The sequence below is a fragment of the Phytophthora cinnamomi genome, assembly GCF_018691715.1.
Source record: "Phytophthora cinnamomi strain GKB4 chromosome Unknown Contig53, whole genome shotgun sequence".
NCBI lineage: Eukaryota > Oomycota > Peronosporomycetes > Peronosporales > Peronosporaceae > Phytophthora > Phytophthora cinnamomi.
In genome coordinates, this window is record NW_027150986.1 from 264,755 (window position 1) to 291,992 (window position 27,238).

General features: G+C 50.9%; 7 protein-coding genes across 8 annotated transcripts; 2 read left to right on the top strand and 5 right to left on the bottom strand.

The window, feature by feature from the left end:
• Nucleotides 1-62: 62 nt before the first annotated feature.
• IUM83_00079 (Sugar transporter) lies at nucleotides 63-524 on the bottom strand (the record flags this gene model as incomplete). Its single annotated transcript, XM_067923817.1, has 1 exon — nucleotides 63-524. The coding sequence occupies one exon, from the start codon at nucleotides 522-524 to the stop codon at nucleotides 63-65; it is 462 nt and encodes a 153-aa protein (XP_067788869.1).
• Nucleotides 525-680: 156 nt separating this feature from the next.
• IUM83_00080 (Sugar transporter) lies at nucleotides 681-1,109 on the bottom strand (the record flags this gene model as incomplete). Its single annotated transcript, XM_067923818.1, has 1 exon — nucleotides 681-1,109. One exon carries the CDS (start codon nucleotides 1,107-1,109, stop codon nucleotides 681-683), a length of 429 nt encoding a protein of 142 aa, XP_067788451.1.
• A 115-nt stretch (nucleotides 1,110-1,224) lies between these two features.
• On the bottom strand, nucleotides 1,225-2,592 carry IUM83_00081 (uncharacterized protein; the record flags this gene model as incomplete). The annotated part of the gene is made up of 1 exon (XM_067923819.1): nucleotides 1,225-2,592. One exon carries the CDS (start codon nucleotides 2,590-2,592, stop codon nucleotides 1,225-1,227), a length of 1,368 nt encoding a protein of 455 aa, XP_067788452.1.
• A 222-nt stretch (nucleotides 2,593-2,814) lies between these two features.
• IUM83_00082 (uncharacterized protein) lies at nucleotides 2,815-4,984 on the top strand (the record flags this gene model as incomplete). Its single annotated transcript, XM_067923820.1, has 7 exons — nucleotides 2,815-3,308; nucleotides 3,879-3,971; nucleotides 4,056-4,173; nucleotides 4,329-4,364; nucleotides 4,432-4,596; nucleotides 4,680-4,774; nucleotides 4,873-4,984. The coding sequence occupies 7 exons, from the start codon at nucleotides 2,815-2,817 to the stop codon at nucleotides 4,982-4,984; spliced, it is 1,113 nt and encodes a 370-aa protein (XP_067789004.1).
• A 1,261-nt stretch (nucleotides 4,985-6,245) lies between these two features.
• IUM83_00083 (Amino Acid/Auxin Permease (AAAP) Family) lies at nucleotides 6,246-7,586 on the bottom strand (the record flags this gene model as incomplete). Of its 2 annotated transcripts, none has more annotated exons than XM_067923822.1 (1): nucleotides 6,246-7,586. In XM_067923822.1, the coding sequence occupies one exon, from the start codon at nucleotides 7,584-7,586 to the stop codon at nucleotides 6,246-6,248; it is 1,341 nt and encodes a 446-aa protein (XP_067788449.1). The 2 variants fall into 2 exon arrangements, with proteins under 2 accessions (XP_067788449.1, XP_067788450.1); XM_067923821.1 differs by having other exon boundaries at nucleotides 6,246-6,797.
• Nucleotides 7,587-10,414: 2,828 nt separating this feature from the next.
• Nucleotides 10,415-11,896, top strand: IUM83_00084 (Amino Acid/Auxin Permease (AAAP) Family; the record flags this gene model as incomplete). Its single annotated transcript, XM_067923823.1, has 1 exon — nucleotides 10,415-11,896. The coding sequence occupies one exon, from the start codon at nucleotides 10,415-10,417 to the stop codon at nucleotides 11,894-11,896; it is 1,482 nt and encodes a 493-aa protein (XP_067788454.1).
• A 1,208-nt stretch (nucleotides 11,897-13,104) lies between these two features.
• IUM83_00085 (uncharacterized protein) lies at nucleotides 13,105-14,552 on the bottom strand (the record flags this gene model as incomplete). The annotated part of the gene is made up of 3 exons (XM_067923824.1): nucleotides 13,105-13,216; nucleotides 13,315-14,034; nucleotides 14,119-14,552. The coding sequence occupies 3 exons, from the start codon at nucleotides 14,550-14,552 to the stop codon at nucleotides 13,105-13,107; spliced, it is 1,266 nt and encodes a 421-aa protein (XP_067788644.1).
• Between the last annotated feature and the right edge of the window lie 12,686 nt (nucleotides 14,553-27,238).

Consider the following 27,238-nt stretch of genomic DNA (forward strand, 5'->3'; position numbering starts at 1 on the left):
CACTTTGAATCCTCATCTCCATTTGTGCAGCACAGTGGACATACATGTACAACCATCCCATCCTAGGCCAGGGAGATCGGTGACTTGACCTCGACAAAGTTGGGCGAGTTAGCGTTCTTGCCCTTGTGGAACAGCACCTCGATGTCCTCCAGTAGAATGCCCTTCGTTTCCGGACAGAAGAAGTACACGAACAGAAGGCAGATCAGGCACAGGCCTGCAAAGAGGAAAAACACGCCGTTGATGTTGAGCGACGGGAAAAGCTTGACGACCTCGGTCATCACAGCGCCCATGGCCCAGTTGGCAGCAGTCGAAAGAGCCACGGCCGAAGCACGGACGTTGAGCGGGAAAATCTCGGCCGGGTAGATCCAACACACAGGTCCCCATGAAATGGCGAAGTTGAAGACGAAAAAGGACGTGCCGATGCAAATGAACCATCCGCCCACTTTCGGGCATCCAGCATTGTCCACGTTACCATCGCAGATAGCGGTGAAGAGGATGGCGGCGAAGAGGTGGCCGATAATCATGCCTACTCCTCCGATCAGCAGCATTTGACGACGACCGGACGTGTCCACCCAGCGCATCGCCGGAATCGTACTCAGGAAGTTGACACCGGAAATGAAAAGAGACGAGTAGATAGATACCAGCTTGGGTGATATCTTTCAAGATAAGGGCTGCGTAGCTCATGATGGGGTTAATGCCTGTGGCTTGCCGCAGCACACCTGTAGCACCATGGCGATAATCAAACGCTTGCGCAGCGATACGTCGCTGAACAGGTCCAAAATGCCCATGCCACCAGCCTCCTCTTCTGCGATCTGGTCACCAATAGCTTCCAGCTCGTGCCCAACATTTTCAGTCATTCGGAGTTTCTTCAAGACCTTCTCAGCATCCTCCTTGCCCTTCTTCTTGTACGTCCAGCGAGGGCTTTCGGGCACGAACCAGATGCCACGAAGCACGACCAAGGGCAGCGCCATGGAGACACCGTTGGTTGTGCGCCAGCCGCGGTTGCGGTTCTCCACGATGATGTTCACCACGTTGGCAAGGAACAGTCCGATCACACAGGCCATCTGCATGAAGCCCGACAACATACCGCGAAGCTCCTTGGGGGCCATTTCAGCACCAAAGAGCGGACTGGAACCTCGACCTCGCACTCGTGAATTCTTGTCGTTCAATCGGCTTTGAGCTCAACTACGAACGGTAGTATGTGTAGTGTGGTCCTGGCGCAAGTTAACGACGCCTCCCTCTAGGACTTTTCATATCATGCAGTAGCGCCCGAATGGTATCGTATCGCCGATTTTGTGCCCACCCAGCCTCAAATGCCTGCAGACAACACCCAAGGCGGAATAGCAACTCCGCAATTGTTTGGTCCCAATGAGGCTCGTAATCCTCGTAGCTTAACCCTTCCATCGTCTCCTTCACGAACTGGAGGCGGTCCTCGAACACAGTAACAGAGTAGGTGGCGTCACGACACCAGCCACGCACCTCGACCAGCATTTTGTCCAGCCTCTCTCGAATGATTGCGACTTCTTCCGCTGGGGTCTCATACTTGCTCGCAATGTAACTTTGCAGCTTCGCCGTCTCGGGAAACTCGCGTGGTAAACGTTGCAAGAGCACTAACATTGCCCGCAACTCGCCTCTCTCCATCCGGATTTCTCTCTTGACGATGTCGGGCAATATGGCAGTCACCACTGCCTGCATGTCGTCCATGTACACCTCCACATCGGCTCCGCGGTCCTTTGCATCGGCGAGCGTGTGGCACGTTTCTTGCAGGCAGTTAATACCTGTTTGGAACAGAGAATCTCGCGCTGCTAGCAAACACGAGTGCACCACCGACCCGAACTCGCCTTGCGGGGCAAGCAGCAATCTCTTTTCGAGACCTTCGCGCGGGGTGAGTTTCTTCGTTGGCGGGAGCGACAGCGGGTCAAGATAACGCTCGGGCGCCTTGCGCTTGCGGCTGCTCGGTCGGCGCGGAGGAGACGGCTGAGTTCTAGTGCGCCTCTCACGAACAAAGGGGCGAATTACTCTGCATACCCCACGAGGCTGTGGCGTTGGCGTCGATGGACCGGATTCGTCCACAGATCGAGAAGAAGTTCGAGCTGCCACCTCGTCATTTGCGTTTGGTACTGCGCACTCAGCCTGATGACGGAGAGCCTGAGTCCCAAGCTCTCCGTCATCAGCTGCGCCCGTCGCAGTCGGCTCCGGGTCTGGCTCGTTGCGCTCGTCCACGAAGTCGATGATCTCGTGCCCCTCGGCCTCATCTTCTGTCGCAGACGACGCCGCGTCCTCCTCGGCCACTGCCGCGACGCCGGGGGCGTTCACTGCATGGTGCAGCTTCCTCACGAGCGGCCCAACGTCGTTGCAAGAGCCCACGACACGCGCGAGCACGGAGGTGACGTCAGCCGACGCGTCCACCAACGCCAGTGGCGACCTGTGCAGCTCCCGCGCCGCCTCCGCCACCTGCAGCGCGCGCTCGAGAGCCTTCAAGGCTCGGAGCAGGCGCTTCTCCGCCTGCTGCATCTCATCGCGGACGGCGGTCAAGCAGTGCGCGCGCAGCTCGGCGGTGCTCACGCCCACGCGGGTCAGGATGGCGTCCATCGAGCTGAAATGGGGCCGCGTCTGGAAATCTTACCAGATTTTACGGCTACTAAATTGGGCAACCCCAATTTACAACCTATTTTCAGTTTATTGAACACTTCTGGAAATGGGTTATTTTGGCAAGTTGGTTGCCATGTTGATACAGTTTTAGGTGTTTTTAGGGGTATTTTCACTCCCCACCAATTGTCCCCCGCCCATCACTTCGGCATTGAACTGCAGACGATGGACGTGATTCTGTCCCGCGCCGGGCTGAGTGCCGCCCAGCAGCGCTCGGTCTGCTTCGGCGCTCTGAAGGACGAGGTCCAGCAGGCAGAGGCGAAGCTGGCGGACACGTTCGCGGCACTGCAGCGGCTGCGGGAGGTGGCGCGCGTGGCGAAAGACGTGCACAACGCTCAGGCGTCCATCGTGAAACTGCCGCCCTCGGTGACGATGGCGGTCAAGCGGATGACGCAGGTCGGCCGTTCGATCGGCCCGCTGCTGGAGGAGGTTCGGTCTTCGCTCAACGCGTTTACTGCGCCTGGCGGGTACTTCGGGTACGAGGGGTCTTCAGCAGGGGAAGAGGACGAAGAGGACGACGAGCAGGGTGCACCGTCGAGATGGATGCAACGACGGGCAGCTGCAGCAACAGCAAGTCATCTTCGACAGTCTTCAAGTTTCGCGGCCACTTCACGCGAGAAGGATGTCGCCACTTTCGAGCAAGAGAGACAACGCAACAGGTACTCCTTCGCAACGGGGTCGGAGGATTCAGCTTCCGATACACAGATGAGGGACTTGAGTTCTATGAGATCTGGGCCAAAGATCGCAATTATCGGTCAAAAACGGCGCGCGAGTAGCCCTCCGTGCCCTGTTGGCAACTCCTTTTTGAGACCGACTGCTCCAGCGCATTTTCAGTTTCCTCGGCCAGTTGAGCGAGAGAGCATTTGGCCACGACAGCACGAATATCGAATGCTGGCCAACCGGCAAAGACCACGCTCTCCCGTGCCACTAACGGAGAAAAAGATTGCACAGGTTCTTGACGGGCTCAAACTGCGCTTGTCGAAGCTTCCGGGTGCAGAGCAGGAAGGTGTTTTCTTCACCAGTATTAAGTCTGCGATAGAGATCGTGCAGCTAGAGGAAATGGAGGATGAAGAGCTTCACATCCAGAGAGCTATCGACACGGCGCGAGCAGCCGTCAAGTCCTTGCTAGATCGGAGTTCCAGAGACCCCGATTCCGATGAACAGCATCACCGCCTGGAAGATATACGCCAGGTTCTATTCGCTGTGGTGAGGGCTACCCTTGATACCAGAGAAAAGCTCGAAGCCTCGGGGCTTCGTGATCTGCTTGATCTCACAAAAAGAGTTGAAGATACGTTCCCGGCGTCGGCCGCACGATTTAAGTGGTACGTGCTCATGGTGAAGGAGCCCCGGTCTTGTGAAGTCATGAGTTTGCTAATGCTTGTGAAATCGCGCTCATTGCTGTGCAGGTGCAGTACCCAGTTACGCAAGTTCGTCACAGCCAAGTACAAGAAGCCTGCCCAGGTTACTCTTGATGACCAAAACAAGTTGGAATCGATTGTAGCCGAGACCCGGGGCTGGACGGACGTAAATGACTACACTGCTTCAAGGTTTAAGGAAGTCATGGCATTTGTGACGGACATACTCGACGGGTCCTATGAAGATTGGGAGCCACGAGAGGACTCGCGACTCGCAGAACTTGTTGCTATCATGATCGTTCGCGTGGGTGCGTTCCGAGATAGTCATATCCAGAAGAGTCGACAGTTCGAGATTCATGGGTGGGTATACGCCATGTCGGGGTCGGCATTCATGCCAACGCTCGACCTAATGTCAGTTCCTCCTCAGAAACCGACACTGGCCTACGCTACGACCAACCAAGGATTTTGCTCGCTGGCTGAGGTGGACGAAGGTTTCGAACAAATGGCAAAGGCTCAAGAGGAAAAGCACTTCGAGTTTCTCGCGTTGACGGCGTACACGTTCCTCGCGACCGCAGCCCTGACACAGAACCAAGTGCTGTTGCCAATTCATCAGCTCAAGCTTTTCAACGAGATCCTACAGGGGTTAGAAAAGCTTGACGTTAACCAAGACCAAAGGCCGTTCTCCGGTCGTACCAAACACTCGAAAAGGTTCTCTATCTCATGCGCATTATGATGCACCGGCGTCCTGAGTATCAACAATGCTCCACCAGGTACGTGCTCATACGGCGCTCATCCGTTTGCGTGTTCTGTCACTTTCGTGTGGTGTGGTAAGCAAATTGATCCTTTTTGTTGCCTTTGAATACTGCAGTACTGTAGATACTTTGCTCTCACTCTTCCCGCCATCCCAACGACCGTCGTTCAAGTACCCGTCAATAGCTAAGTCGATGGCTGAGAACGGCGAGGAAACCGACGAAGACTAGCAGTGTGTGTCGAGGGTCTGGACATCGCCGTGGTACGATTCCGTTGATGGAGGACGAATGATTTCTTACTCGATAATAGAGCAATGAAGCAGCATCCGTAGTGCTTGTGTATTGCAGAACGCGAAGAGGAGTGCCGGCACAAGAGTCACGCACATTATTATCTACATCTAAGTACTTGGCATTAGCGCGTTTTTCCGTGTAAATTCTCGGTGAAAAATAAGGGAAGACGTTATTACCTAATTGAGTTATAAATAGCAACATTAATCTTAAATCAAAGAAATGGGTTCGATATATCAGATCTAAATTCGTTACCCAAATCTAGCGTTCCAGATATAGTCCACAGTTGATGATGACCCAGCCGCGACAAATTCCAGAACAGATTTACGTTCGACAGTGCCCGCACCGTTGCATCCACTTGATCCTACTTTTGAATCACCTACAAATGCCTCTACCGCGCACTATGCGTCGGAGTCGCTGGGAGTGCAGTGCAGTCATTCGAGATTTTATCCACGGATTTTCGAGACAATCGAGTGGATCTTCCAGCCGTTTGCAAGATTTACAGGCAATATTGCAAACCAAAGGTAAGTTGGACTATGCTGGGTTTCGTGATTTGCATGGCAAATTGCAGAAACAACCCAGGTCGATGGGGTGTTACCACTGGTACGTGGGAATGAGAAGCAGTGCCACACGTGGATCTACGTGTGGCACTGCTTCTACACGTAGATCTTAGTGTTTAATTTGGCTGGTAGACGAAGCTGCACAGATATATCAAAGAAAACTGCGATAAGGCAATCTGAAAAAGCCGCAGCTCGTGCAGTTGTTGAGGTCTGTGTCGAGGCACCGCAGAGAAAGAACAGTTAGCCAGCGAAATGTTTTCGTTGAAAACTACGCAGGGAAACGTACTTTAGAGTTGTAAGAGCCGTTAATGTGTTTACCAATGAGCTGCAGGTCGCTAGTGTCCTTCCTGGACGCGGTCTAGGAAGTCTACCACAATGGAAGTATCCACTGGCTTGTGAAATTGCCACGCAGTTTGCAGGGCTGTTGTGGATTTGCGCGAATCTATCCCGTCGCGAGTTCAATTCAGGGATCTCAATAGTGAAAGCAAAACCTGGCGTTGACTGCCTGTCAGTGACTGCATGAAGCAAGCGTGTTGATTGACAAACCCGCTAGTATAGTATTTAGAAGTTACCACAAAGAGTACAAACTTTGGTCGCTACGGTGCCGCAGAATTGAGGCTTACTACTACCATGCCATACCAGGCTTATGAGCCGTGCACGGCGGTGTAGTTGTAGTACACCTCGTTCTCGTACTCGCTGTCGCAGTACGGGAAGGACGTGTCCGAGTCCGTGGGCGCGAACAGCGTCTTGCCCGACGTGTACGTCACGTAGCAGCCCAGGAAGCCGCACACGACGACGACGATCAGCGCCGGCACCTTCTCGTACAGCGGCAGCTCGTGCCACAGCTTCTTGAGCAGGAAGATAATGGGCAGCAGGATACTGATGAGCGTGATGCACGAGGCGCCCACGAAGTCCACCAGGTCCGAGAAGTGGTCCTTCAGGATAATGGACAGGATGACCAGCGCCACGATGATGGCCACGCGCAGGATCACGTACTTGATGGCGTTCGCGCCGCGGTACTCGGCCTCCTCCGCCTCAATGTCTCCGTAGTGCGGGTTCTCGGCGTCGGCGTTCGAGATGTACGACATCTTGGACGAGCGGCGGTCGCTGTTGGCGTTGACGGCGTCCTTGCCGGGCGTGGTGGCGACGGCGTACGTGAGCGCGTTCTCGACGTCGTCCTCCTTCTTCTGGTGCATCTTGAGCACCAGGCGCTCGGCGAGGTAGAAGGCCGGGTTGAGGATGACGGAGAAGGCGATGGTAATGTGCAGCTGCATGAAGAAGTAGGCCATGACGACGGCGCCCCAGTTGGACTTGAAGCCCAGCGTGGTGAGGCCCGTGACCGAGTTCGGGTAGATGGAGTAGAGCAGGTTGCCCGTGATCTGGCAGCCCACCGCCGAGTAGGCTGTGCTGGCCAGGATGAGGAAGAGGCACGAGATGAAGGCCATGGTGACGAACACCACGCGCGGCATGCGCGTCGGCTCGCTGTGCTGGCGCTGCAGCGCCGGGATCACGATGCCGGCGTTGTACGCGAGCGACAGGTTGCCGAACATGCCCGCGACCTGCGAGAACTTGAGATCGGGCGACGGCACGGACGGGTGGCCGCGCATGCCGTACATGACGACAGCCACGCCGATGATGTCGGCGATGAGCGTGCCCGCGCAGCCGGCGAACGCAGCCCCGGCGCCCTCCTTGAGCGTCGGGATGAGGCACACGGGCAGGCACATGAGCGCCATGAAGCAGATCCAGTACGTGGTGCTGAAGGCGTCCGGGAACAGGCCGTCCAGCAGGGTGCCGCCCAGCACGAGGAACACGCAGGGCACGAGCAGGCACGAGGCCATCTGCGAGACGACCGAGAGCCAGCGACCCCACTTGCCCATGCACCACTCGCCCAGGTCGCTGTAGGTCTTGACGCTCTTGGGCGCCAGCAGCATCACGCGGCAGATGGCCACGGACGCGTACACGTTGGCGAAGGCCATGAAGGCCATGCCGACGACGGCCAGCACAGGCCCGGCGCGCGAAGTTGCCGGGCATGCCGAGCGTGCCGATGCCGTAGACGCAGCAGAAGATGTTGAGCGCCATCTTGAGGTCCTCCATGGTGAGGAACTTCTTGGCGCAACCCATGATGGCGGCTTTCAGTCGACGAGCGCAAAGAGCGAGCGAGAGAGGCTTTGAGGTGACTGCGCGCCGCGGGGCAGAAGCGAGAATGAGGAGGGAGGGCGACGCACTCCACTGCAACTTGGCGGGGCGGCTCGTGTATCGGAGACCTGGTACCTTCTGCGAGGTAGGTAGGTAACCCAATCCATGTTTGTCGAGCGAGGTGCACCGGGCGTGTCACGGGCGCCGAGATCCGAGATATACGGAGCTTGTCGACGACGAGGATGCGCCCGCCGAGCGCATCCACGCCGTGCTCAGTGAGTCGGACACTACGTAACTTACAGAATTCATCTAATCAAGGCAGACTTCTAAACAGTGCGGGCGGGCAGAGCTGCACTTCCGGTGCCTGCATGGCAATCCAATCGACGCAATCCTGCTGTCGCCAATCAGCGCGCGATTCGGGAGAATGGTGGTCATGTTGAAGTGCACAGCAGGGGCGCCGCTAAATTGGTCCCCACAGGTGTCCCCCAATGCCCATCGCGCGTGATCCTCGTACGGACGCACATGGAGTCCGCGATACAGCATGCCGAACTTCATGCTATTGTGTAGCACCTGAGCCTACAAAGTGTAGCCCTACTACACATGTACATGCACGGCGCAGTAAGGAGGAGGGGGAGGTGGCGATTCCGGCGCGAGAAGCTGAAGCATCCGTTCGTCGACCCGACGGCTGTAAAGTGTACTTCGCTCGTGTAGTGCCACCGCCGTGCCACACATCAGGTTGCTGCGGCGGGACAAGAACATGCGTTGAGCGTTAAATCCACTTGCACCTTTGCGGCTTTGCGGCACTACTGTACACTTGCAGCAGGTCCTGCTCATAACCTGCACTTGGACCAACACGCAGGCTGAAAGTGTACACGCGCGGACGAGACCACGCAGATGTGAGAGGATATGTACATGTAAATGTGCATGCACAAGCACACTCCTAGTGGCCATTTTGGTCCTGTATTGTAGTGCACCGCTTGGAGTTGCCCCTGGACGCGATGATGGCTCCCATCTCCTCGGTCCGTCTACGCCGTAGACAAACGGCGTGAAACGCTTGCTGCGGAGACATACAGTTGGTGATGCGCTCGCGCGCGGCTGCGGTCGACGACCTTCACGGCGAAGGTGGCCTCGGAGGTCGCCCGCACGGAAAAGGAGCGCAATGCGGACGAGCTTTCTGGTGCCAGCTCCTCGGTCCCATCCCCGCGGCCTTACTGTGGGCCTTTGCATTTTGCAGCGAGGGATCCGAGGAGCATCCCCTTCGCAATGAATCCGGCGCGATAGTGCGCACAAAACTTCGTGACCGAGGCAGCGTCACGGTCGACGCGGAGCACGTCACGCCGAGTTTAGTCCCCATACGGTTTTTGGGGGGCAACTTTGAATGCCAGAGATGGGCCAATCTGATTAGATTTGACGTCCACACTTTGGGCCACATGGTGACCATGCTGGTGTAAGTAAGGCCGCGGGGATGGGACCGAGGAGCTGGCACCAGAAAGCTCGTCCGCATTGCGCTCCTTTTCCGTGCGGGCGACCTCCGAGGCCACCTTCGCCGTGAAGGTCGTCGACCGCAGCCGCGCGCGAGCGCATCACCAACTGTATGTCTCCGCAGCAAGCGTTTCACGCCGTTTGTCTACGGTGTAGGCGGACCGAGGAGATGGGAGCCATCATCGCGTCCAGGGGAACTCCAAGCGGTGCACTACAATACAGGACCAAAATGGCCACTAGGAGTGTGCTTGTGCATGCACATTTACATGTACATATCCTCTCACATCTGCGTGGTCTCGTCCGCGCGTGTACACTTTCAGCCTGCGTGTTGGTCCAAGTGCAGGTTATGAGCAGGACCTGCTGCAAGTGTACAGTAGTGCCGCAAAGCCGCAAAGGTGCAAGTGGATTTAACGCTCAACGCATGTTCTTGTCCCGCCACAGCAACCTGATGTGTGGCACGGCGGTGGCACTACACGAGCGAAGTACACTTTACAGCCGTCGGGTCGACGAACGGATGCTTCAGCTTCTCGCGCCGGAATCGCCACCTCCCCCTCCTCCTTACTGCGCCGTGCATGTACATGTGTAGTAGGGCTACACTTTGTAGGCTCAGGTGCTACACAATAGCATGAAGTTCGGCATGCTGTATCGCGGACTCCATGCGCGTCCTTACGAGGATCACGCGCGATGGGCATTGGGGGACACCTGTGGGGACCAATTTAGCGGCGCCCCTGCTGTGCACTTCAACATGACCACCATTCTCCCGAATCGCGCGCTGATTGGCGACAGCAGGATTGCGTCGATTGGATTGCCATGCAGGCACCGGAAGTGCAGCTCTGCCCGCCCGCACTGTTTAGAAGTCTGCCTTGATTAGATGAATTCTGTAAGTTACGTAGTGTCCGACTCACTGAGCACGGCGTGGATGCGCTCGGCGGGCGCATCCTCGTCGTCGACAAGCTCCGTATATCTCGGATCCCGGCGCCCGTGACACGCCCGGTGCACCTCGCTCGACAAACATGGGTTGGGTTACCTACCTACCTCGCAGAAGGTACCAGGTCTCCGATACACGAGCCGCCCCGCCAAGTTGCAGTGGAGTGCGTCGCCCTCCCTCCTCATTCTCGCTTCTGCCCCGCGGCGCGCAGTCACCTCAAAGCCTCTCTCGCTCGCTCTCCGCGCTCGTCGACTGAAAACCGCCACCATGGGTTGCGCCAAGAAGTTCCTCACCATGGAGGACCTCAAGATGGCGCTCAACATCTTCTGCTGCGTCTACGGCATCGGCACGCTCGGCATGCCCGGCAACTTCTCGCGCGCCGGGCCCGTGCTGGCCGTCGTCGGCATGGCCTTCATGGCCTTCGCCAACGTGTACGCGTCCGTGGCCATCTGCCGCGTGATGCTGCTGGCGCCCAAGAGCGTCAAGACCTACAGCGACCTGGGCGAGTGGTGCATGGGCAAGTGGGGTCGCTGGCTCTCGGTCGTCTCGCAGATGGCCTCGTGCCTGCTCGTGCCCTGCGTGTTCCTCGTGCTGGGCGGCACCCTGCTGGACGGCCTGTTCCCGGACGCCTTCAGCACCACGTACTGGATCTGCTTCATGGCGCTCATGTGCCTGCCCGTGTGCCTCATCCCGACGCTCAAGGAGGGCGCCGGGGCCGCGTTCGCCGGCTGCGCGGGCACGCTCATCGCCGACATCATCGGCGTGGCTGTCGTCATGTACGGCATGCGCGGCCACCCGTCCGTGCCGTCGCCCGATCTCAAGTTCTCGCAGGTCGCGGGCATGTTCGGCAACCTGTCGCTCGCGTACAACGCCGGCATCGTGATCCCGGCGCTGCAGCGCCAGCACAGCGAGCCGACGCGCATGCCGCGCGTGGTGTTCGTCACCATGGCCTTCATCTCGTGCCTCTTCCTCATCCTGGCCAGCACAGCCTACTCGGCGGTGGGCTGCCAGATCACGGGCAACCTGCTCTACTCCATCTACCCGGACTCGGCCACGGGCCTCACCACGCTGGGCTTCAAGTCCAACTGGGGTGCCGTCGTCATGGCCTACTTCTTCATGCAGCTGCACATTACCATCGCCTTCTCCGTCATCCTCAACCCGGCCTTCTACCTCGCCGAGCGCCTGGTGCTCAAGATGCACCAGAAGAAGGAGGACGACGACGTCGAGAACGCGCTCACGTACGCCGTCGCCACCACGCCCGGCAAGGACGCCGTCAACGCCAACAGCGGCCGCCGCTCGTCCAAGATGTCGTACATCTCGAACGCCGACGCCGAGAACCCGCACTACGGAGACATTGAGGCGGAGGAGGCCGAGTACCGCGGCGCGAACGCCATCAAGTACGTGATCCTGCGCGTGGCCATCATCGTGGCGCTGGTCATCCTGTCCATTATCCTGAAGGACCACTTCTCGGACCTGGTGGACTTCGTGGGCGCCTCGTGCATCACGCTCATCAGTATCCTGCTGCCCATTATCTTCCTGCTCAAGAAGCTGTGGCACGAGCTGCCGCTGTACGAGAAGGTGCCGGCGCTGATCGTCGTCGTCGTGTGCGGCTTCCTGGGCTGCTACGTGACGTACACGTCGGGCAAGACGCTGTTCGCGCCCACGGACTCGGACACGTCCTTCCCGTACTGCGACAGCGAGTACGAGAACGAGGTGTACTACAACTACACCGCCGTGCACGGCTCATAAGCCTGGTATGGCATGGTAGTAGTAAGCCTCAATTCTGCGGCACCGTAGCGACCAAAGTTTGTACTCTTTCTAAATACTATACTAGTGGTCAACCCTAGGTTTTGCTTTCACTATTGAGATCCCTGAATTGAACTCGCGACTGGATAGATTCGCGCAAATCTACAACAGCCCTGCAAACTGCGTGGCCATTTCACAAGCCAGTGGATACTCCATTGTGGTAGACTACCTAGACCACGTCCAGGACCCTATCGACCTGCAGCTCATTGGTAAGCGCATTAACGGCTCTTACAACTCTAAAGTACGTTTCCCTGCGTAGTTTTCAACGAAAACATTTCGCTGGCTAACTGTTCTTTCTCTGCGGTGCCTCGACACAGACCTCAACAACTGCACGAGCTGCGGCTTTTTCAGATTGCCTTATCGCAGTTTTCTTTGATATATCTGTGCAGCTTCGTCTACCAGCCAAATTAAACACTAAGATCTACGTGTAGAAGCAGTGCCACACGTAGATCCACGTGTGGCACTGCTTCTCATTCCCACGTACCAGTGGTAACACCCCATCGACCTGGGTTGTTTCTGCAATTTGCCATGCAAATCACGAAACCCAGCATAGTCCAACTTACCTTTGGTTTGCAATATTGCCTGTAAATCTTGCAAACGGCTGGAAGATCCACTCGATTGTCTCGAAAATCCGTGGATAAAATCTCGAATGACTGCACTGCACTCCCAGCGACTCCGACGCATAGTGCGCGGTAGAGGCATTTGTAGGTGATTCAAAAGTAGGATCAAGTGGATGCAACGGTGCGGGCACTGTCGAACGTAAATCTGTTCTGGAATTTGTCGCGGCTGGGTCATCATCAACTGTGGACTATATCTGGAACGCTAGATTTGGGTAACGAATTTAGATCTGATATATCGAACCCATTTCTTTGATTTAAGATTAATGTTGCTATTTATAACTCAATTAGGTAATAACGTCTTCCCTTATTTTTCACCGAGAATTTACACGGAAAAACGCGCTAATGCCAAGTACTTAGATGTAGATAATAATGTGCGTGACTCTTGTGCCGGCACTCCTCTTCGCGTTCTGCAATACACAAGCACGTAAGACTACGGATGCTGCTTCATTGCTCTATTATCGAGTAAGAAATCATTCGTCCTCCATCAACGGAATCGTACCACGGCGATGCCCAGACCCTCGACACACACTGCTAGTCTTCGTCGGTTTCCTCGCCGTTCTCAGCCATCGACTTAGCTATTGACGGGTACTTGAACGACGGTCGTTGGGATGGCGGGAAGAGTGAGAGCAAAGTATCTACAGTACTGCAGTATTCAAAGGCAACAAAAAGGATCAATTTGCTTACCACACCACACGAAAGTGACAGAACACGCAAACGGATGAGCGCCGTATGAGCACGTACCTGGTGGAGCATTGTTGATACTCAGGACGCCGGTGCATCATAATGCGCATGAGATAGAGAACCTTTTCGAGTGTTTGGTACGACCGGAGAACGGCCTTTGGGTCTTGGTTAACGTCAAGCTTTTCTAACCCCTGTAGGATCTCGTTGAAAAGCTTGAGCTGATGAATTGGCAACAGCACTTGGTTCTGTGTCAGGGCTGCGGTCGCGAGGAACGTGTACGCCGTCAACGCGAGAAACTCGAAGTGCTTTTCCTCTTGAGCCTTTGCCATTTGTTCGAAACCTTCGTCCACCTCAGCCAGCGAGCAAAATCCTTGGTTGGTCGTAGCGTAGGCCAGTGTCGGTTTCTGAGGAGGAACTGACATTAGGTCGAGCGTTGGCATGAATGCCGACCCCGACATGGCGTATACCCACCCATGAATCTCGAACTGTCGACTCTTCTGGATATGACTATCTCGGAACGCACCCACGCGAACGATCATGATAGCAACAAGTTCTGCGAGTCGCGAGTCCTCTCGTGGCTCCCAATCTTCATAGGACCCGTCGAGTATGTCCGTCACAAATGCCATGACTTCCTTAAACCTCGAAGCAGTGTAGTCATTTACGTCCGTCCAGCCCCGGGTCTCGGCTACAATCGATTCCAACTTGTTTTGGTCATCAAGAGTAACCTGGGCAGGCTTCTTGTACTTGGCTGTGACGAACTTGCGTAACTGGGTACTGCACCTGCACAGCAATGAGCGCGATTTCACAAGCATTAGCAAACTCATGACTTCACAAGACCGGGGCTCCTTCACCATGAGCACGTACCACTTAAATCGTGCGGCCGACGCCGGGAACGTATCTTCAACTCTTTTTGTGAGATCAAGCAGATCACGAAGCCCCGAGGCTTCGAGCTTTTCTCTGGTATCAAGGGTAGCCCTCACCACAGCGAATAGAACCTGGCGTATATCTTCCAGGCGGTGATGCTGTTCATCGGAATCGGGGTCTCTGGAACTCCGATCTAGCAAGGACTTGACGGCTGCTCGCGCCGTGTCGATAGCTCTCTGGATGTGAAGCTCTTCATCCTCCATTTCCTCTAGCTGCACGATCTCTATCGCAGACTTAATACTGGTGAAGAAAACCCCTTCCTGCTCTGCACCCGGAAGCTTCGACAAGCGCAGTTTGAGCCCGTCAAGAACCTGTGCAATCTTTTTCTCCGTTAGTGGCACGGGAGAGCGTGGTCTTTGCCGGTTGATCAGCATTCGATATTCGTGCTGTCGTGGCCAAATGCTCTCTCGCTCAACTGGCCGAGGAAACTGAAAATGCGCTGGAGCAGTCGGTCTCAAAAAGGAGTTGCCAACAGGGCACGGAGGGCTACTCGCGCGCCGTTTTTGACCGATAATTGCGATCTTTGGCCCAGATCTCATAGAAATCGAGCCCCTCATCTGTGTATCAGAAGCTGAGTCCTCCGACCCCGTTGCGAAGGAGTACCTGTTGCGTTGTCTCTCTTGCTCGAAAGTGGCGACATCCCTCTCGCGTGAAGAGGCCACGAAACTTGAAGACTGTCGAAGATGACAGTAGTAAGTAGTAGCACATAATCCAGTCCTTTTTTTTTCCTGACCGTAATTTACCAACGAGCACTGCTCTGCACCTTCCTGACCCCCAGCTGCTGAAAACGTCGACACCGCCGCTAAGTAGCGTCTGGTGCGAAGGAGGTCTCCTCCACACCTCTGAACACCGCACACAGCAACAATGGGTGCACATCCAAAGGAGGTATTCATTATGAGAAAGAAATATAAAAAAAATCACCTAAAGCCATGCCTCCTACATAACTACATGGTCAGCTTACCCGCATTGATCATTCCGTCGGAGTGCCTGGCGTGGAGTAGGAAATATCCATGCTTGATGCCGAGTCATCGAGATCATTCAATGACAGGCTTCTGTCGAGGCGAACGTTCTCAGTCGCCCTGGAAAGGCGGGTAATGGCGCTATCTTCGGATGATGCACTCGCGGTGCTACTTGCACTTGACATCGACGAGGCCGTTTGTCGAATCGTCTCGAGCAGCTCCTGAAGTGCGTCCGAGGTCCAGTCCTGGGTCCGAAGAATTGTCAGGAGTTGGGCTTCTTCAGCTGTGATGAAGGCCCAGCCTTTTGGAGGGTTTCTTGGGTCTCCACAGTGAAATTTGCACTGGATGGGTAGGTAGTCGCCTTTCACTGGGTTCTTACACTCAGAGCACTTTTGATTTGCCTTGATTTTGCCGACGTTGAGGATAAGCTTCACAGGGGGCTCATGTTGGTAGTGATGGTGAAGATGTTTGATGAATTGGACAATGATCATGATCACGTGGGATACATCTCGGATAAGATTGGTGCGATGGTGTGATGGCGAGATTCATATAAAGTTTAGGTGAGGTGCATATGATCATTGGATAAGATTGGTGTGATGGAGAGGTTTAGATAAACTTTAAGTGAGACGCGTTTAAGATGCATATGGTCACGTGGGGATAAGGTTGGGATGGTGGAGAGGTTTAGATAAACTTTAAGTGAGATGCATCTAAGATGAATGTGAGATGAAAAACTCGTCTTTTTCTTATCAAAAAAATAGACGTTGTAGTCGAACATCTTTCATAGCCTTTCGATATAAGTGATAGTGATCACTGAACTCATCACTTTGGTTGAAGTATTCATGTATCCACATCATTCGATTCATCAAAACTTAAGCAAACTCATTGAGCTCAGCCTTTAGCTTAGGCATCTTCTCATTAACGAAGTCATTCTTCTTTAGCCAATCGATGTATCCACAATCGAATGAATAGATCTGTTGGATAGTCTTCCCTTTGTGCTTTCCCCACGTCATTAGGAACGACCCGTCATCATTAGTGAATTTGCTCTTAATAAACTCAGCAATCGCTGGGTTCGAATCAATTAGAATATTTTGATTCAGCAGCCAACGACAGTAGCCTGGATCAGAAGCATATACATCTTCAATAACCTTTCCTTTATGCTTACCAAACGTTAATGAACTCATGATTATTATCCAGTCTATCTATATAGATAGGCATCAGGAAATATTTGAAAAAATAATATTTAATTATGGGCATTCATGATCTTAGAAAAAGCAAATCAATCATTAGCATAACTGTGAATAACTTCACAGATAGAGGAGTCTTACACTTACTCGTGTCCCAGGTTAGTATCGATATAAAAGTTAAGCAAATCGCTCGTGGGTCAGGTAAGACGCTCCTATTGGTCAAGACTACCGTATTCCTTATGTGCTTGCTGACTGATTCATTTTACTGACAAATCTAAGTAGCCAATCAAATTCGAGTGTTGATTGTACAGTTTTACTTTATGTGCTTGCTGACAGCTCAGCTCAACCACAAATTTCTCACTTGCAATTTCGACATAAGCAGCGCACAGCCGACGGCATGAAGCGGAAACCACCAGGACGCAGCCGCGTGACTGGCACCGGCCGAAAGGAGCCGAAGCATACTCGGGACTCCTTCACTAAGAGTGAGAAGCTGGAGATAGTAAGATTCTTTGCTAACAACAAAGTCGACGCTACGCTAGACAAATACTTTCCTAAGCTGGCAGGCCATGCAAGAGAGCAGAAGAGAAAGCTAATGTACCAGTGGCGTAAGGAGCACGACCAACTCGAAGAGTTGTGCGCCGACCCCCGCCAAGCAAGTCTAAAGTACATACGCCCGACCGGCAGCACTACCATCCTCCCCACCGACGCTGAGATGGAGCTGGTGCAGTGGATCAACGCGCTGAGGAAGGACGGGGCTCCCGTGAGCTCCAAAATGCTGGAGCTGCAGGCCAGGGCGACTGCACACGAGTACGAGATCAGCCCCTTCGAGGCTTCGTGGCACTGGAGGAAGGGCTTTATGCTACGTGAGCAGCTTCGAGCGCACACTGGGCAAGGCACAACCTTCAAAATGAAGGCTCCGGGGCGGTCGCTGGTGTGCAAGTGGATACAAGAGAGCTGGAGTGGTTTAAGCCGCACGACAATTCAGCGCGGCTTCTCCAAGGCACACCTTCTGCCGCCAATCCCACCGTCGAACGCTATGCAAGATGGGCCTGCTGCTCCTGACGTTTTAGATGACGCCGCTGTGGCCTTCTTGAGGGAGTTCAGCATGGTAGATGAGACTGTAGGCGATCTCTCGTCTGACGACGACTTAGATAGCGATGATGGCGACGAGATCGACGAGTGGTAAGCGCGTAATACAATTTTCCGTTTGATGACTACTGTTACATTTGTCTACTGTTGCATTTGTCGAAGATTACTGTTGATCAATGTTTGGACGACAAGTTGCAAATCATGCAGATGCATGTCAGCAAGCACATAAGGAATACGGTAATGATGATAGAATTATGTTAAAGAAAGGCGATTATATAATCGTTCGATCCTACAAACGAGAACTTAGTTGATCCTAACAATTGACTTTATACTAATATAATATCATGATTGGTCGCGTTTATAAGATCACCAATACTGACGAAAGCATTGTTTATGTAGGTAGCACTACTAAGACAATCGAGAGACGATTTGGAGATCATTTACGGCATTACAAGCGATGGATGGAAGGTAAAGAAAGATGCTCAGTGATGATCTTTCGCCATTTTCGTGAGCACGGTATTGAAAACTTCAAGATTCATTTGATCTCTGAGCATGAGATTGATAGCCGACGTGATCTTAACGTTTTTGAGCAGTTAGTTATTGACACGACCAGCTGTGTTAATAAGCAAGCCGCATGGATATCCGAAGAGGATGGTGCTAAAACTAAGCGGGAATATAATTTGAAGTACAATCGAGAGCATGCTAGTGATCAAGTAGAATGTGAATGTGGTAAGACCTACACCCGCAGACACAAAGCTCGACATGAACGAACGACTTATCATCAGCAGAGGTCATAAGCTACTTCATTTTTTTCTCTTCACATAACACTAACTAGAGCTTAATTCGCCTGATATTCTAAAATCTCTCCGGTTAAGCGATTAAACGTCATCTCGTTCTCGAATCCAACGAGCACAAGCATGTTGCAGCCCTGCGTCGAGGCGTTCATTCCCATAACTTGGATGCTCTGGGGTACGTCCTTTTCGGTCAAGCGAGAAACATCAGCTACAAGAACACGGTTGGTCTGCTGCCAGGTCTGGTAGTCGATTAGGCCGTTCGACAATTCCTTCGATACATCACCGTTGATCGATTCCAGTTTGGCGAACTCATTGCAGAAGTCCATGAAATCGTAGTCATACGAAATGTCGAACACCTGCTGAGAACCGATGCGAACATTGAAGTTTCTGATAGATGAACCTGGTTGAACAGTCCAAGGTGCACTATCGAAACAACTCTGGAACTGTTGGATGGTAGCCGACGAGAAATTGCCAGTTGAAGTTTCCGCAAACGGTAGAAGAGCAACTACCTTAGCGTTCTTCAGCGAAGCCGACAGCTGTAGATCAAACGCTGTATTCAGTTGAGTAGTAGATACTCCGGTACCAGCGCGCTGGTAGAACCACTGAGCATAGTAGTCCATGTATCGTACAGTCTTATTGGGCTTGCTAATCAGTGCTTGAGGGTTTTCAAGATCCAGGAACGGTACATAAAGACGGGTAGTCGTGAATGGAAAGTAGGTAGAATCAATAGTAGGCTCAAGGGAGTTAGTGATGGCACCCCAAGCAACAGAAATCTGACCTGCGGTTGTAGCATTAAATACACCAGAGTTTGGAGCATATCCAGCTGCAGACGCTACCATAATAGGGCAACTTTGACCCGAAACAAGCGTAGTAGATGCAAGCGTCATCGATTTGGTCGAACCAAGTGTGATGACGGACGAACCCTGATTCACTCGAAAACGAAGCTTGATCTGGGGATTAGCCATTAGGTCGAGCTCTTTGAAGACCGGGTGAAGATCAACAAGCTTGATCTTGAGCATGTAATTCCAGGTACCCGCGATCGTTCCATGTGTGGCCGTACCAGGAACGAAAGCACCACGTCCAAACTGGTTAGCAATCGTATTAGCAGCACCGGATGCGATAGTAGCCCATCCATTCGTATTTTGACCGCCGGCAGTCGGTGGGTTAGAGAGCAGACGCTTAACAAACCCATCATTAGTAGGAAGAGCGCCGGCACCGGTAGTAGCTGTTCCAAGAGCCGGAGTAATATCCGCAGCAGTAGCGCTGTACCCATCACCATACAAACTGGTTCCAGCGGTTGAGAATAGCACCGAGCCAGAACTGTCGGGGAAAAGGAAGTCTTCAGCACCGTGCTTATTAACATAGTCGAGCGATGTTTCAGCCTGAGCGCGAAGGTTATTCGCAAATAGCTTGTACTCACTCATGCTGATAACAGATTTACCATTTAGCTCGAGCGACATGCCATCAATGACATTCCAAACGCCGCATTTGAGACCAACTGATAGACGGTTAGCAGCCGCTGCAAGATCAGTACTCGCATGGGTATTCTTCATCGATACTTTGTATGGGATGACAACGTACGCATCTCGAAGGCAGGCAAAGCCTTCAGCTCCATTTAGCTGAGCAGTAGCATCGATCGTGATAATACCATTGGCATACGAACCCTGGTTGAGATCGATGACGTACGGCACACGCTTTCGAGAACTGACCTTAACGGCCGGGTCGCTCTTTAGCGAAGACTGATACAGATATTGATCGGCGAGTTGAGTATCTGACATCGTTAGCAGTTATATCGTACGAATCATATAGCTCACGAAAAAATAATTAACTATGGATCTCATAAAACCTATTACATCAGATCATGATTTGATCAAGCTCGCAATGAAGTTGAATGTCCATCTCGATCATATATTCGAGTCAAACGAAATTAAAGCACCTCTACCAAAGAAAGGATCATTCTTGATCTTGCTGCGCAAACCGAATCAAGATGTTGGCCATTGGAGTGCAGTCTATAACCATGAATACTACGACAGTATGGGCGAAGGTCCGCCTAAGGAATATGGTATCAGCAAATACAACGAAATTCAAACCCAGTCAGCTCATGGATCTTATTGCGGAGTGTGGGCTCTGCTTTGGTTATACGCTAAGCAGCATAATCGAATGGATCTCTTCAAGAAATTCAAGGATTTAAATATTATAGTTGCCTATTAATATTCTGAAATATATACTACCTATCATCGAATCATGTATCGCGAATTGGTAATCTCAAGCGGCGTTCCCGCGCACAAGCTTCGCAAGGCAGTCAAGACTGGCAAACTATCGCTAACAGCTGCTGAACTACAAGGATCAGGAGCCAAATTACATATTCATCCCGAATCACATGAAAAGGCGCTAAAAGCCAAGAAGGCGGGTCGAGGCGTTAGGCTTCACATCACGAAGCACGAAATCAAGAAGGGGTATAAGAAGGCTCTTGGAGGCAGTATCTGGAATAAAATTTGGCATGGGATCACATCTGGATTCAAATTCGCGAAAGACTCAGGATTACTATCAAAGGCAGCAGACGTCGCCGTTCCAGCGATTGCTACAGCGGTTGGAGCACCGGGAGCGGGTGTAGCAGCAAGAGCTGGACTCAAGGCACTTACTGGAGTCGGATTAGACGGGTATGAGAGCGAGGAGGAAGGTGGTCGTATCAGTTTCGACGATGTCAAGCGCCATACGGGCAATGCTCTGAGATATGCTAAGAAGCGAGGAATCATTACTGATCTCATCGACGAAGGCGAGAAGTACCTCGTCAGCAAGTCTGATCGTCCTGAGCACCACGAAATGATCCACAGCGTTAGAAAGGGTATTAAATCCCGATTCGGAGTAGGCGTAGTAAGCAAGCGAAAGGCTAAATTTGCTAAGGGTTCAGCAGAAGCCAAAGCTCATATGGCCAAACTTCGTGCCATGCGCAAGAATAAGCATGGTGGATCGAGCGAGCGTAGCTCGCGATTCGACGGGAAACCCGTCTCGAAACCTATGGTTGCTGGAAGTTTTACGATGTAATCATCCCTATTTTAGTGTAAAAAATTGTGGCATTTTTTTACTTCAACGAAGGGCGCTTGCGAAGCAGCAGCATAATGTTAACAGAGTTATCACGAAATTTGACTCTCTGGTCGTTCTGGTTCCAAATCGAAATGGATACCGTATTTCTCGCGCCATCATGCGTACGACACCACGTCTCATGACTCGGAAAGTACTGAATTTGTTTACCGATAGTCGAGTCTCCTTTATCAAAAACGCTCATAATATCACCTGACTGAACAAAATCATTTTTGATAAGATCACACCTAACTACATACGACGAGGAAGGCGAAATCTGAGGAATGGTATTCGAAAGGAGGCTTGTAGCAGTAGTAGTGTTGCTTGGCGGGTACGTACCAGCTGTTAGTCCAAGTAGCGAACCAAACGCAGCATTATTGATGATTAGACGAGGCACACGCGTTGTAGTAGGCAATCCGGTCCCTCCCGTTGAATATAGGCCAGTAGTAGGTCTCGTATAGCCACTTGGCAGCGCTGTCGGAGTTGGTGAGCAGTCGATCTGGCATGCGTAATAAGTACTGTTTTCCTCGATTTGAATATAGAACACATTGTTTCCATTGGAATCAATTAGATAGGCTCCAGCATTGACAAGAGCCGTTTGAATATTGCGATTGATATCGCTGTAGAGATAGTATCCATCTTGGAGATTGACACTGATTACAGATGTTGTAGTGGCTGTTGGAACTTCGATTTGAAAACTAGTATTTCCAAATTGGCTTGAATCAACATTGAACTCAGAATTATACAAGCTAATCGACTGAATCGAAGCTTCGATGTCTTGAAAATTACAAGCTGATCCAGGAAAAGTGTATATCCATCGGCTGTTGAACCCATCTTGAACCAAGCATGTGTTATCGATCTTCACGAAGCTAGACATATCTGCTATATATGAGACGACTAATAGTTTTCTCCAATTTTAATCGGTTGATTGAAGTTAAATCGAATTTGCCCTTTAACACTATCGAAAAATAGCACCTGGCCTTTTCCCCTTGCTATTGCTCGATTATAATAATGAATGATGCCTTCTTCCGTCAAACCGGGAATATTAAAGTCAGACACGAGCAGCTTCAAATCTCGCTTCGAATTGGCTCTTAAGACCGCGACGTATTCTACATTCAGTCTAATCATCTTGTCAGTGGCAAACCAGCTATGACTAAGAAAAATGGTACTTAATTTGAAATGTCTTCCACGAGTGAAATAATGACTGAACACATTCTTCTGTAGCCCCTTATCATTGCTGTAATCATCTATGATGACAAGCTCAGGTTTATCACCAGGAGTACGCCTAATTGCGTCGACATGTGGCGGTTGATCAGGCGGATAGAAGCTGATGAATCCCTCAAGCTTATCCCGAAGATAGTCATACAATTCCTGATTAGGATTGCTCGCTATTATATGGAGATGAGAGAACACATGTGGTGATGATTTAAGGATGTGGTAGCATAGATTGTTCTTACCGCTGAAGGAGGGTCCAAGGATAACCATTCGAAAAAGCTTCTTGATACCTAATTCTGAGATGTTCCCAACTGAATCGGCTCGATACTTCTTTGGCAGAGCTCCGCCATAATCAGGTATTGTCGCCATTGGTAAAATAGTTGGACTTATATATGATTGAAGAAACATGAGTGGATTTAGTTATCCCCAACCAACATTCGTTTCATCATGCTACAACCCCGCATTCTATCTCTCATTAGATCAGACTGGATACCTGACATATGCTTATGCTCAGACGCTCTATCTTGGTATCAACGACTATCGACTATCATACATTACAGGAATAACTCCGGGTACTGCGACCCCAGGCATTTCCCTTGTCGTTACTTCTGACGGATCCCTCAGCGGACTAGGAGCTCTGAGTTGTTCATCGCTGACTGTTAATGGATCGGCGGTATCATCCCCTCCAAGCTACGTGCTCGATATTACGCCTGGTACGGCGGCTCTAAGCAAAGCTCTGGTACTTGACTCCTCGAGCAATATCAGTGGAATTAACTCTCTATCGGCTACGAATTTCACTGGCACTCTACAGACCGCAGCTCAGCCTAATGTTAACTCAGTAAATGTATTGAACATTGCTAATCACAACGGATCTACCACTGGCCTATCGCTTGGAGGTGTATTGATAACAGCATCAGCTTCTGAGATAAACTACATTGATGTAGTAGCTGGTACGGCAGCAGCAAGCAAGGCATTGGTACTGAATGCATCGAGCAACATCTCTGGCATTAATTCTCTGTCGGCTTCGAGCTTGACAGGAACACTACAGACAGCAGCACAGCCCAATATCACATCTCTCGGTACTTTAACCGGTTTGAGCTGCTCTGGATCGATTTCAGGTACGCTTTCTACTGCCGCACAACCTAATATCACTTCCCTCGGTACGATAACTGCTGTAAATTGCTCCGGCAACGTTTCAGGAACATTAACTACAGCTGCTCAAGGTAATATTACTTCCGTTGGTACCCTAACTGGTCTTACAGTAAGTGGAAATATTTCAATCACAGGAACCTCGGCTTCTTTATCGCTTAGTGGAGGTAGTTCATTCATTTCTTTATCCAATATCTCGGCGAGTACCTCTTCTACTACAGGAGCATTTAGATGTCTCGGCGGAGGGTATTTCGGAGCCAAATCTGTTATTAATGCTAATTTAGGTCTTATCGCTTCTTCAGGGGTTCTAAGTATTGCAAATACTTCTTCATCAATAAATTCAACTAGCGGAGCGATTCAGTGTCTTGGCGGCGCTTATTTCGGGGCTAATTCTGTTATTGGAGCTAGTCTCACATTATCATCATCCCTTGGGAGTTTAATTATAACAAATCCTTCCGGTAGTACTTCTTCATCAACAGGAGCGATTCAGTGTGCTGGAGGTGCTTACTTCGGTGGGGCGAGTTTATTCAATTCCTCTGTTTCAGCAGTATCTGTTACAACAACCGGAGATGTTACTGCAAATGGACATCTCGCGGGATTTCTTTCTTATGGCAATCAATCCGCTATTACGGATGTTGGATGTTGGTAATTTAAATGGATTAGGCATCAAAGCCGCATATACTAATGAGTTTCTGAATATAACCGGGACAGGAACTGACTACCTTGATGGAAGTTATAGTCGTATTTGCCAGTTCTTTGGTAGCAATGCTACGCCTGTAGGTTTCCAAATAGAAGTAAACAACGGGAACAAAGCAACAAGCACAAACGCTGCATGGATTGGTACTTCTACGGCAAATGACCTCAAATTAGGTACTGGCGGAACCACTCAAGCTATTCTGACTTCCGCCGGTCGATTTGGGATAGGCACAACATCCCCATCAGCGTGGTTAGAAGTTTCAGGATCAGTATCACAAACGGTTGATGCTGCTGGACTTGGCTACGGAGCTTTAACTAAGTCAAACACCGTTTTCACTATCGGTCCGCTAAGTAGTCAATCGATATCAATCAAAAGCTCGAATTCAATGCTAATATCTGGAGGAAGCTATATCACCACAAGCGACCGGCGCTTAAAGACGAACATCGAGGATATAATTGATACGACAGAGTTCGTGAGAAGAGTATCTCCAAAGCTCTTTTCATACATCGCAGATCCAAATCGTAGGCAACTAGGGTACATTGCTCAGCATGTGGCTGAATATAGTCTAGAGTGCGTCACCTTTGTCCCGAATGATTCTCTTGAATATGAAGAGCCAGGGGATATAGATGGCTATCAATTAACTTTAGATTACGACAAAATTTCTTGCTTACTCCATAAATGTCTCCAGGGTGTTCTAGAGCGTTTAGACATTCTTGAGTCAAAACTAACTTGATGAGCTGTCGCTCAGACGAACGGCAGGGCCGGCAGTCTGCAGCTGCGACGGGCGATACCCGAGGTCGACAGACCCTCGGGGGGGGGGGGGAACCCCGAGAGGCCTGCCTCTCCCCCACCGAAGGTGATGGCTGGCCGTAGGCTTGATAAAAAAAATAGGTTCACGACGGTGGGAGGCTACTTCTCTACAGAGCGAAGGTTTTCACTAGTTTTTTTTCGCTTTGGACGGTATGCCCACATTCGTCCTCCTTCCACTGTTTGGAGCGGGCGTAGCCCCTCCCGGGCGGTCTTCGACCAGCCATCAGTTTGAGTAGCTACTGACTTCGTAGAATATGGTTTTGATTCGCTTGCCCATACCGTAGGGCGCTCTGCACGAGGAGTCTCTTTGATAATCAGGCCCTTCATTAGATGCTTTAATTCGGTTAGATTCTTATCAGCATTGAGCTGATAGAGACCAGCGCTTTTAGAAATTAATCTTGGATCGAGAATCAGCATCTTTATAATAACCTCGTTATAATAGATTTGAATTCAGAATCAGAAATCAATCGATTCGAGTACATATCTACGCACACCACCTTCAGTTGCTTTAAGATCGAAGGATTATCATTGCCAAGCATTAATTCGCCTTTGAGCTTATCATATTCCATGCGAAGGCTATCTAGGGGGTCTTCGAGCTGCTCAGCAAAATTATACTGGAGATGTGTCATCTCTAGGATTTCCTTAAAGAGCTTCTTATCATCGGTGGATAGCTTATCATACTTCTGCTGTTCGATATTGTTTATATAGACGAGATCTTTTATCATCGCCTGTAGAGCATCGCTGATCTCGCGCATTGGACCTACCTTTCGTCGATTTGGCTGAACGATCGTTAGAGTTCGTTTGTCAAGATCTGGCAATCGGATGTACTTGGATCCAAGCCTTCTGTATATGTATGCACTGGGAGTAGCTTTGCCTTGAATATCATTCAGATTGTATGTTTGACCTCTGTTGCGCGAGACGCCTTCCAACGGCATGTGGCCAGCGCCGCGTAGGCCACGCCCCTTGATCTTACCGCCAACGCTTGGTTCTTCACGAAGGTGGGGTCGCCTCGCGACTCCGCCAAGTGCGGAGCCGTAAGGCTCTTTGATCTTAACCCCATGTGCCTTTAAAACGTACATATACTGCTTGAGAGCGTTCATTATTGGTTCTTTGGTTGCATTGTCAATAGCTTGACCAGAGTTCAGAAACGCTTCCATTTCACCGATGTATTTGATCAGTAGATCTAAAGTTGCTGCCCATTGAATACGCTTGAAAAATCTTGTGTGAGCTTCACCCGATAGTGCTGGATGTTTCTTAATATCCTTATTTCTTACTCGTAGATTGCCGTCAATTGCACTGAAATAGTATTTTTTGTTTGCCTTTCCATTAGTAAGGGGAAGCAAATGAATTGGGAAGATGTTATCTGATTTATCTGCTTCAATAAAGTAGTCGGTGATAATTGCCTTCGCCTCAGTCTCTGGGATAGATAGATCGTTCATAATATCTGGTCCTGACAGCTTTCCTTTATACCAAATGCCTTGAGTGGGTTTAAATCTGTTAGCATCACTATCTAAAACAATGTCTGGTGATGGTTTAAATTCAAAAGTCAATCCTTTCGATTTGACAGTGTCGCTAAACAAAGCTAGAGTTGATAGCCAGGAGATCTCAGATAGTCGAGATTGCTTATTCCTCTTCGTTTCTTGATTTCTAACATTGAGATCGCCCTTAGAGTCGGTGATTAGTTCATATTTGTTTAGAACATCTCCATCTTTTAAAACTGGTCTAACGACAATATTAGAGCCAATCAATTTCTTCTTGTAAGCCTTCAGCATGAATAGAAGCTTAGCTTTAGCTTGTTTCTCATCGATTGTAGTCGATGATGAACTATCATAGAACCAAGTGGGGCGGATGTGGACCTTCCCCGATGTTTGATTAGGAAATTCTTCGCGTCTCTTACTGCCGGTTAAATTCCAATTCTGATATGGAGTATTGGCATCCTCCATTCGCATCAAGCTGACTTCGTCAATGCTATTCGACTCACCATCTGATCGAATATTCATCAGTTCCTCAGCGGATAGTACCCAATCAATATATTTAGATTTAGAAGGTTTGTTCGTTGAAACGTTGTACAGTTTCCCATTC